Genomic DNA, 11,484 nt, shown 5'->3' on the forward strand with positions numbered 1-11,484 from the left:
TTGTGTGTATTGTAATAAACTACAGAGAAAGGTCCTTGTGCAAGTTGTCAAGTCAAGTCAAGTCAAAGTTTATTTATAGAGCACATTTAAAAACAACCTCAGTGGACCAAAGTGCTGTACAGTTATTAAAATAGAATAAATCATACACAAATAGGTATAAATAAAAACAATGAAAACAATAAAATACTAAAAACAGTAAAAACAATAAAATAAAATAGTAATAAAAACTCAATCCAAAACAGTGTTGAAAAAGTTGTGATAACTTCATATTAACTACAAAGAGACATTACATTGTTCTGCTGTAACCATACTTTCCTGCTAGAGATGCTCTTTGATGTTTGTTTGTTTTTTAAACACCTTTAAAGAATTCACATTTGTGCAAAGTTACTTCAGAAGAAATGCCTGTACAGTGGCAGTCATTGTTACACCATCATTTCTTTGTGGCTGGAAGGAACAACCTTTTGAGGTGTTTGGAAATTTCTTTCATTTTGAGCCCGTATATGAGTGGATTAAACAAAGGCTGATACGAAACAATTTGTAGCATCATTATTAAACGTACAGATTTAGGCAAATTAGATTCCACTCGAGCGATACTGATATCATATGCACATAAAATAGAGAAACTGGTTAAAACCATTAGGTGGGGTAAACAGGTCTCTGCTGCTTTTTTCCTGACTTCTTTACAACTTCGATAGGTTATTATAAATATCTTTGTGTATGTAAAAACTATGAAGAGCATAGGCAGAACTACGAGATCTAATAAAACCACTACACCATATATATTAATTATTTTTGATGTTACGCACTGAATTCTGAAAATAGCATTATTACAAAATACTGCTTTTAAAGTAGAGCTACACAGTTTAATTTTAGCAATGAGTATTACTGAGACAGCAACATGACAAGCAGGCAGAAGACAGGCAACAGACAGGAAAATACTTACAGTGGTTTTTGTCATGATAGTTGGATATTGAAGAGGTTTGAATATAGAAACATATCGGTCATAGGCCATGGCTGTCAATAGTAAGAACTCTGTACTGCAGAAAGTGTAAAAAATATATAACTGAAAAAGACAAGCTGAATATGATATGACCTGTTTTTCAGATAAAACGTCTATCAGAAGCTTTGGGTAAACACTAGTGCTGTAAAGAACACAGTTCAATAGCAAAGCTGCTATGAAAATGTACATAGGCTCATGGAGGTTTGTGTTTTTCCAGATAAGGTACACAATAGTTAAATTACAGCATATTATTAACAAATATATTTTGAATAAAATGAAAAAATAAACATATCTGTATTTGTTAACTTCCACATACCCAGCAAGAGTTATAATTGTTCCATTTAACTCATCAGCCATTGATGTTGTCTCAGACTAAATATTCAGCCAATAAAGGACATAACCAGTGTGCATAAATGGTGTTTCATAAAAAAAAAGTCTCACCATAACAATTACACCAATGTCCAACCTGTACTGAAGTGACTTATCACTATATTTATTAAATTCCAACATTCAGAAGTTACGTGGGTGCAAATGTTTGTATTAGATTGCTTAACCCTCCAAGGATCTCATTAAACTTTCTACAAAAATAGATACTAATTTACAGAGCATTTGTCAAACTCTGGAGGCCTGAAGTCCCAGATGTTTTTTTTTGTTGTTGAGCATGTGCCCCAATGCACAAACTCAAAATATCAACTGCTGTCCATGATGACTAAGTCGCCCTCTCTGTTTCATGGCAACAGTTGTGATGATTTGCCATGGCCTGTTTGGTATCTGATGAGAGGTGATATTTTTTACATGTTGTTCATGGCATATGGAACATACAGAGTATATCACAAATCACTCATCATCAGTACATAATATGGATGATACATGTTACCTGATTATACACCTCCTGCTACTATTTATCTCTTCCAAAGGTTACAAAAAGAATATGTACGTGTGTAATCTACTGTTATGGTTTAACACAACAAACATGATATATGTATTTTTAACATGGTACGACACAGAAAACCACTAAATTACCACTAATACTGCAGAATTAGTCCTACAAACGTATGTTAATGACACCGTCTGTAAAATTAAAAATATTGCTAGGAGCTGAACATGATATGGGGCTGTACAGTGGTAATAGCTAGCATCACTGAATCCCACATCAGCTGACTGTGTTATGTTAGAGTCGGCAAAAGGACGCTAACGCCAGTGAATCAGCCTAGCGCTATCGTTTTCATGGATCGGTCACTTTCATCTCCTTGCTGTATATCAGTGGTACTACTACAAAACTATCAACCACTGTAGCACCAGTGCTATAAGCAAAACAAGGTAATGTACAGGCCTGTATATCAGTAGTGAACATTGCATTACATTACATGTCACTTGGCTGACACTTTTGTCCAAAGCGACTTACAATAACTGCATTCAACCAGATGGTACTAGCCTTAGACCAAAGGAACCAAGTAAGCACATAACTTTTAAGAGACAACTTAAACTGCTACATGAGTGCTATTAAAGAAGAACATTTTTTTTAAATTAAATAATAAAAATAAAAAAATGGGTGACCATGATTTAACCAAGGAATTGTTGGAAGAGGTAGCCTGCGGCGGAAGATGTCCAGGCTGTCTGAGGTCCTGATGTTGGTGGGGACCTCCTTCCAATATTTGGGAGCCAAGACAGGGAAAAGTCTGGAAGTGGTTTCGGGGCCAGTTGATCCACGCAGGGTGGGAGTTGCCAGCTGTTTGGCTGATGCAGAGTGGAGAGGACGAGCAGGGGTGTAGGTTCATGTTTTCATGTGTGAGTCACTCTGTATGTATTCAGCAGTTGCAGTCAAGCCTATGATAGTTGACTATGTGGTATGTTAGAGTTCAGGTTTTTTTGCAGAACAGATGAGAGGAGAGTAAAATCCTTTTGACTATTTATTTAAGACAGTAATGAAAGAGTAAAATGATGTACATGGACCTTCTCTGTTCAGAAATCACAGGTTGCTAAACAGTTAGCTGAAACACCTCCCAGAAACGGATGCCTAACTTACTTTTACACAGAGTTTTATAATATGAATGTGCGACTATCTGATTGGTCAAAACTGTTGGGGCAGCACCATGGTTTAGACTCGGTCGGCCCATTTCGTTGGCACACAGGCTATAGTCCTAGCCTCTTGGTGCTTCAGCTTCCGGTCACCGCCCTGTAGAAGGAAAAAAGCTAACAGCACACTACTGTATCTTGTCTAGTGTTGGTCAGTATCAGTCTCCACCTGGGCCCGTGGCCTTGAATTGGAGCACAAAGAGTGCTTCAGTTTTTTATCTGCTTGCCCTTAATTTATGTGGCGATGTGCAAAGCGTTATCAGTATGTCCTTTCTTTTGATACTCCTTATTTCTGTGTGCTGTGCCTGGCATATAAATGTGTTTTATAAATGTGTCCAAGCAGCATTCTTGCTAAAAGTCATAATATGATTATTGCTATTTTTATTAATCCCTAACAGGTAGAATAAGGAAATGAAAGCAACTTTTTGTTTTAGGTTTATTTTATTTTCCTGTTTCTCATTTAACATTGAAAAATGTTTTGCTGGGAACAAACTTACCATTTCGGCCTTGTAAAAAGGCTTCTGACATGAAAACAAACAGCAGATGCCAGAGCACAGACCATGCCCAAGCTCAGACACACAGTCATTTTGCCCTCATGGTCAAAAATTGCAGCTCGAAGTAAAAAATCATAACTTTTACCTGAGTCAGAATGTGAAAAAGTGGAGGACAAACCCCTTCCCAGCTGTGAGCAGCAAATGTCATTGTTATTCAAAATTCTCTAGTTTAAAGTTAACATGTTGGCATATTGCAGTCTGTGAAGTGCAATAAAATGAGATAAACTTTTCTGGAACACAGGCATGTACAGAAGGCAGAGTTCATGTTTGATAATTGTGTGTATTGTAATAAACTACAGAGAAAGGTCCTTGTGCAAGTTGTGATAACTTCATATTAACTACAAAGAGACATTACATTGTTCTGCTGTACCCATACTTTCCTGCTAGAGATGCTCTTTGATGTTTGTTTTTTAAACACCTTTAAAGAATTCACATTTGTGCAAAGTTACTTCAGAAGAAATGCCTGTACAGTGGCAGTCATTGTTACACCATCATTTCTTTGTGGCTGGAAGGAACAACCTTTTGAGGTGTTTGGAAATTTCTTTCATTTTGAGCCCGTATATGAGTGGATTAAACAAAGGCTGATACGAAACAATTTGTAGCATCATTATTAAACGTACAGATTTAGGCAAATTAGATTCCACTCGAGCGATGCTGATATCATATGCACATAAAATAGAGAAACTGGTTAAAACCATTAGGTGGGGTAAACACGTCTCTGCTGCTTTTTTCCTGACTTCTTTACAACTTCGATAGGTTATTATAAATATCTTTGTGTATGTAAAAACTATGAAGAGCATAGGCAGAACTACGAGATTGCATAAACCCACTACACCATATATATTCATTATTTTTGATGTTACGCACTGAATTCTGAAAATAGCATTATTACAAAATATTGCTTTTAAAGTAGAGCTACACAGTTTAATTTGAGCAATGAGTATTACTGAGACAGCAACATGACAAGCAGGCAGAAGACAGGCAACAGACAGGAAAATACTTACAGTGGTTTTTGTCATGATAGTTGGATATTGAAGAGGTTTGAATATAGAAACATATCGGTCATAGGCCATCGCTGACAATAGTAAGAACTCTGTACTGCAGAAAGTGTAAAAAATATATAACTGAAAAAGACAAGCTGAATATGATATGACCTGTTTTTCAGATAAAAAGTCTATCAGAAGCTTTGGGTAAACACTAGTGCTGTAAAGAACACAGTTCAATAGCAAAGCTGCTATGAAAATGTACATAGGCTCATGGAGGTTTTTGTTTTTCCAGATAAGGTACACAATAGTTAAATTACAGCATATTATTAACAAATATATTTTGAATATAATGAAAAAATAAACATATCTGTATTTGTTAACTTCCACATACCCAGCAAGAGTTATAATTGTTCCATTTAACTCATCAGCCATTGATGTTGTCTCAGACTAAATATTCAGTAATATTCAGTAAATAAAAAAGCAGAGGACATAACCAGTGTACATAAATGGTGTTTCATAAAAAAAGTCTCACCATAACAATTACACCAATGTCCAACCTGTACTGAAGTGACTTATCACTATATTTATTCAATTCCAACATTCAGATTACATTACGTGGGTGCAAATGTTTGTATTAGATTGCTTAACCCTCCAAGGATCTCATTAAACTTTCTACAAAAATAGATACTAATTTACAGAGCATTTGTCAAAGTCTGGAGGCCTGAAGTCCCAGATGTTTTTTTTTGTTGTTGAGCATGTGCCCCAATGCACAAACTCAAAATATCAACTGCTATCCATGATGACTAAGTCGCCCTCTCTGTTTCATGGCAACAGTTGTGATGATTTGCCATGGCCTGTTTGGTATCTGATGAGAGGTGATATTTTTTACATGTTGTTCATGGCATATGGAACATTTCTGAAAATTTTAGTCATTTTATTGTCCCATGTGAGTTGTCAACGTCATGAAGAGGCTTTTTTAGTGTTGTGTCTGCTTTTGGACAGAAGAACTGTACACAACCTTATTAGCTGCGAAGGTGACTTACACCGGGATTCCACTGCATGCGTAACGGCTGCAGATCCGTCATCGGAGCCGTTACGCACCCATTATAATCACTGCGTGAGATTCCACCGACTCCAGATCCGCTGCGTAGTGAGTCCGACGTCGCACGGCCATCCGTCAGCCCTCCAACACTTGCGCAAAGCTTCTATTTTTAACGAACGACGGAGCACGGCGCATCAATTCAGCACAGAGCAGATCGTTCGGGACAGGAAGTCGTGCACAGACACAAAATAATACATCCGGTATATTTTCAAAATAAAGTACCTCGGGTTCACGGCGGATCGTATTTCACAACTTGTTAACAAGCCAGCCGACCTCGTTAGCGTTCCTTAAGACGGAGTCGATGGATTTGTCTCCAGTCATTGATGAGGTCAGTTGGCAGCTTTGAGGCTATTTTGTAGGTGACTTAGGTAGGACACTGGTTGGGCTGTAGGTAATGTACATGGATGTCTGCCTGGTGTGTCAGCCAAAACACACAGTAGACCTCCGATGAGTTTAAAGATTTTATTGTCGAAAAGGGTTTACACAGCACACCTTAGCCAGCCAGAGTCCACAGTTTGCTTATAGTGCTTAGAGTGTTTGAGTGTGGTCTAAAGAAGTAAGAAAACAATGGAACAACATTAGAACATATTAATATCTAAAGAAAGCACATTTATTAAAACTACTTAAACTAATTCTACATCAAGGCTTATATTTCTTCAGCATAAATGATCTAATAGTACGACCTAGTGGTTGAACAAATAAAAACATGGATTATATAACACACACGTGGCTGTCGCTAACATGGGAGGCGTTTCGGCCGACACACCGTGACTAATGTCACCAAACATAGCCAAAAGTAGCGGCAAATGCCATTCACAACTAAAGGAAAAAGGTAACATAACAGGTATAATTGTAAACAAGGTATAATGCAATCGGCGGCAACAGTTACCTCGCCAGAGCAAACACAAACTACCATGGAAGCATAATAACGGACATTATAAATGTCGCGACCGCACTCTATCATTCCATATACATAATTACACCACGCACATCAACAGGGAACATTACCATTAACAAGAACAACTTACATTTTGGCAATGACGCACACATAACGCTCTGCACTCTTCTCCCGAATGATTATCACCGAGGCGCACCGTACGTAATACCATGGCGCACCGTGGTGCATGTGCACAGGAGCTGCCTTTTAACAGAGGCTGTGTGTTTTGTACTGGGATGGGTAGGGATGGGTACTGAATTTGGTACTTTTATAGGTACCGACCGAATTCCGTCGGTACTACCAAGTACCGATTCATGTAAAATCAAACGATACCATATTTCGGTACCTATACGGCGTTAACTTTAAACTGATCATTGATTTCAATCTGTTTTCATTTGACGTCTTTGATTGACAAGCGTGCTGACGAGCGCACTATTTTTTATTTTTTTATTTACCTCCTCGTCTGGTCCTGTCTGCTCACCGCGGCCACTAGCTGCTGCCCTCTTCCACCCCAGCGCAGAGACGAACAGCCCGGCTCTAGGCCTGCTAGCCGCCAGCTGCTATCTCTCTCTCCATTCTTCTGTAGACCAGTCATTAACAGCTAGCAGCTAGCTGCTGCATCTCTGGTCCTCCACTAATACTGCTAATCCATTGAATCTTGCTTGGAGCAGAGGCTTTGGTTAGATCATTCAACACAACTGCTTTATCTGCAAATTGAGGCACAAACTTACGATACCAGCCCACCAGACCAAGGAATCCCCTCAGTCTCTTTTTGGTGGTGGGAACAGGAAAGGATTGGATGGCCTCCACTTTCCCCAGCTGTGGTTTAATCTGTCCAAATCCAATGATGTAACCCAAGTACTCCACTTCTTTTTGGGCAACAGCACACTTGTGAGGGTTAATGGTGAGGCCCGCTGCCTGTATTTTCTGCTGCACCTGTTGCAGGTGAACCATATGCTCCTCCCATGATTGGCTGAAAATAACTACATCATCCAAATATGCAGCTGCACAGTCAGACAAATCTCTCAAAACATGGTCCATTAGTCTTTGAAATGTGGCTGGCGCCCCCTGGAGACCAAATGGCATGACCTTAAACTGATACATACCAAATGGTGTTCTGAAAGCTGTCATCTCCCTGGCATCTGGTGCTAAGGCAACCTGCCAGTAGCCTTTGCTGAGGTCCAGTGTAGTGATTTACCGAGCTCTTCCAACTCACTCCACCAGATCATCAATCCGAGGCATTGGGTATGGGTCAAAGTTGGACACTGTATTCAGGTATCTGAAATCAATACAAAATGTGAGTGTACCATCTTTCTTTGGAACCAATACAATGGGACTGCACCACTCACTGCAGGAAACCTCTATTATTTCCAGCTCCAACATCAGCTTAATTTCCTTTTGCAGCAGAGGAATCAACCACTCAGGGATCCTGTAGCTTTTCTGACGCACTGGGGCATCTCCCTTCAGCCGAATATTGTGCTGCACCAGGGAGGTGAAACCTGGTGTCTCTCTGAAAAGCCCTGGGTCAAGCAGGGGCTTCACCTCTGCCTGCTGGGTGAGAGACAGTTGTGACAGGTCCACTTCTGGGCCCTCCACTGTTGTGGTGGTAACTGGGAAGAACTTGTCAACGGTATCCTCCTCCTGCACTGCACGGACCAAAAGCTGCTGGTGCACAGGCTCTTGACGCACCTGGAACTCCTTCAACAGGTTAACATGAAAAGTCTGATATTTTTTAAACCTGTCCGGCATAAAAAGTTCATATGTGACCTTACCCACATGTTTGCTGATTTCATATGGTCCATGCCACTTAGTTAACAACTTGCTTTCATTGGTTGGCAGCAACAACAGTACTGTTTGGCCTGAATGAAAGACCCGCTCTCTGGCCTTCCGATCATACTCATACCACACTTTCTAGTTTTGTTGAGCTGACTCCATGTGTTCATGTGCAAGCGCTGTCATCTCCTCCAGTCTCTCCCTCATTTTTACAACATATGCCACCACATTTTCTCCTTCTGGCTTCGAACCCTCCCAGTAGTCTTTCAGCAGGTCCAGTGGCCCTCTTACCTGGTGCCCATACAACAGTTCAAATGGAGAGAAACCCGTAGATGCTTGTGGGACCTCTCTGTATGCAAACAGCAGGAATGGCAGCCAGCGGTCCCAATCAGAACCTGTGTGAGACACAAACTTGCGCAGCATGCTTTTCAGTGTCTGGTTATAGCGCTCCACAAGCCCATCCATCTGGGGGTGGTAAGGGGTGGTCTTAATGCCCTTCACTCCTAACACCTGATAAACCTGCAATTTTTTTGTCCAAAACAGTTTGGACAAAAAAAATTGTCCCACAGTCTGTTAAAATCTCCTTGGGTATACCTAGTCTAGAAAAAAGTTGTAAAAGGCAATCTGCTACTTGTCTAGCTTTGAAAGACCTGAGAGGGAAGGCTTCAGGATACCGTGTGGCATAGTCGCAGATAACCAAAATGTAACAGTGGCCTGAGGAACTTTTCTCAAGTGGGCCTACAATGTCCATGCCTATCCTCTCAAAAGGTGTGTCAATGATGGGCAAAGACTGCAATTGGGCACGGGTCACTCCTTTAGCAGAGGTTAGTTGGCAGATTTCACAGGAAGCACAGAACTGAGACACTTGAGTGTACATCCCTGGCCAAACAAAGCGGCTTCCAATCCTGTCCAGAGTTTTCTGGAAAGCCATGTGACCTGCCCATGGAATTGAATGACCCATCTCCATAATGACTCCATAATGACCTAAACAATTACAGTGGTAACACCTTACATCGCTTCTAGAGGCTCGAGGGGGAGATTCTTTACCATGGCTTGTGGCTTGGGGAATAAACTGCCTATTACTTGAACACCCTCTACCTCTTGGCTGACCAGACCCCTGTTCACCCCCAGAGGACTTACTTGAATGGGCCTGGTGGTTCTCCCAGCCAAAGGTGGCAGCTCGGCTTCCATTTCTGGCTGATGTGAAGACCTCGGCCAGGCGTGCAGCTTCCTCTGCTGTCTTGGGGTCATGCTTTCTGATCCAGATCTGGATGGACCATCCTCAGAAACTGTTCAAGAAGAATAGTCTCTACTAGTTCTTTAACTGTTGATTTCTCTGGCTTAACCCACTTGCAAAAAAGGTCTTTTAGCCGCACATACAGCTCTCTTAGAGTTTCACCAGGCTCAATCTTGAGGGATCGGAACCTTCTGTGGTAAGTATCAGGTATAATTTCATATTTTGCCAGAATTGCTGCTTTAACATGTTCATATCTTTCAGAGTCTTTCATGTCCATCAGAACATAAGCACTGCGTGCTTTGCCGGTGAGCAGAGGGACCAGACGCACAGCCCATCCATCTTTAGGCCAGTGACAAACCTGGGCCACTCTCTCACAGTTGTTAGAAAATGCTCAATGTCATCCTCTGGAGATAATGGCAGTAGTTTGGGTTCCCTCTGTCTGACAACCCAACTTGCCTGGATCATCATTTCATCCGGGTCATCAAAATCACCTTCATTGTCATCTCTTTGTAGGCGCCGACTCTCATCCATAGTGTCCGGCTCTGTTCTTTGTTCTTCTCTAGTCATGTTTACTTGTTGCTGCATTTGGGAGACTTGATGCTGCATGCGTCTCCATCGCTGTTCTTGAAGAGCGGCCTCTTTCCCTCTTTGCTGGTCTCTCTCCGTTTGTGCTCGCATTAGTGATTTCACCAGACCTGCTAATTCACCTAGCTTGTCTTCTGTTTTAGCATCTGTCTTGGTGTCTGGAGCACATGCTCTGCTTGGCCCCTCATCTGGTTCGTCTTGGTCATTTTTCTTCCCTAGCCTTGGCATCATTTGCTGTAGCTCTGTTCTACAATTGTAGAACAGAGACAATTCTTTATTCAACCATGACAGCATAGAGTCCTCAGTACAAAGTGTGTGGTGCCATGTGTGCAAGCCAGGTGACGATGTGCTCTTCGTCACATAGATGACTTCACTTTTATCTGCTTTTATTTACGATTGCTTCAACCACTATTAAATATTAATATGGTAATTTGAATTTTCATAATTATTAATCAGTGTTCCAAATTAATAGTTTAGTAACTTTATGAGACTGATTTAGGTGAATTGGCTATATTTTTCTGTTTTTTAAGAGTGGTGCCCCTACGAGCTATGACTTAGACGAAATCAAGTCATATCATTTCTTATAATTAATAATTATTTATGATAATTATTAATAATTCTTATAGCCATCTTACCACACTTTTGAATCGTGAGAAGTGTAGCTCAGGTTCATCCCTACATATTTGGTATCCTTATGGAAGGGATAGCATTTATGATAACGCCCTTTTATTCACATATTTGACGCCCTATGCAAGGTATCATTTATTCATATAAGAGGCATTCTTAATTCCCAACATTTATTTTGAAAGGAATCTTTTGTAACAGTTTGATTTTTAAACTTTTCTGTGTTGGCTCAAAGTCACTAAATAATGTGGTCATGTTGCGGCATGTTGCACTTCTACCTGTACTCTTCATACTTTTCACATACGCTAGGATACTTGTAATAACCGATGGAAGTAATATAGAAGTCAGGAGAAAAGCTGCACAGACCTGCTTGACCCATATTGTGGTGTTATTCAGCTTTTCATATTTTTTTTAAATGATAATGTTATAGTTCGACTGGAATCTGATATTCCAAAAACTGTAAATTATATAATGACTTTACAAGTTGTACTGTATCATCTGCCCTTCAATCCAGTAATATATGGACTAAAATGACAAAAAACTGTCATCAAGAGGCTGTTCTGTCAGGTCAGTGTACAGTAATTATTATTCTTTATTACTGACTTATTAT

At 40.3% G+C, this 11,484-nt stretch overlaps 2 protein-coding genes across 2 annotated transcripts; both read right to left on the reverse strand.

Annotated features, from left to right (window-relative positions):
- Window positions 1–369: 369 nt before the first annotated feature.
- Window positions 370–1,357, reverse strand: LOC131959773 (olfactory receptor 6K3-like). Its single transcript, XM_059324991.1, has one exon. The coding sequence runs from the start codon at window positions 1,355–1,357 to the stop codon at window positions 431–433; it is 927 nt and encodes a 308-aa protein (XP_059180974.1). The 3' UTR covers window positions 370–430.
- A 2,764-nt stretch (window positions 1,358–4,121) lies between these two features.
- Window positions 4,122–5,048, reverse strand: LOC131959763 (olfactory receptor 6K3-like). The gene has a single exon (XM_059324979.1). It carries the CDS (start codon window positions 5,046–5,048, stop codon window positions 4,122–4,124), a length of 927 nt encoding a protein of 308 aa, XP_059180962.1.
- Window positions 5,049–11,484: the final 6,436 nt, after the last annotated feature.

This window comes from Centropristis striata, chromosome 21, assembly GCF_030273125.1.
Source record: "Centropristis striata isolate RG_2023a ecotype Rhode Island chromosome 21, C.striata_1.0, whole genome shotgun sequence".
In the NCBI taxonomy this organism is placed as follows: Eukaryota; Metazoa; Chordata; class Actinopteri; order Perciformes; family Serranidae; genus Centropristis; species Centropristis striata.

What these genes read in the sequence shown, in the direction of transcription:
- LOC131959773 (XM_059324991.1), bottom strand. Translation starts at nt 1,357, where the DNA reads ATGGCTGATGAGTTAAATGGAACAATTATAACTCTTGCTGGGTATGTG.
- LOC131959763 (XM_059324979.1), bottom strand. Translation starts at nt 5,048, where the DNA reads ATGGCTGATGAGTTAAATGGAACAATTATAACTCTTGCTGGGTATGTG.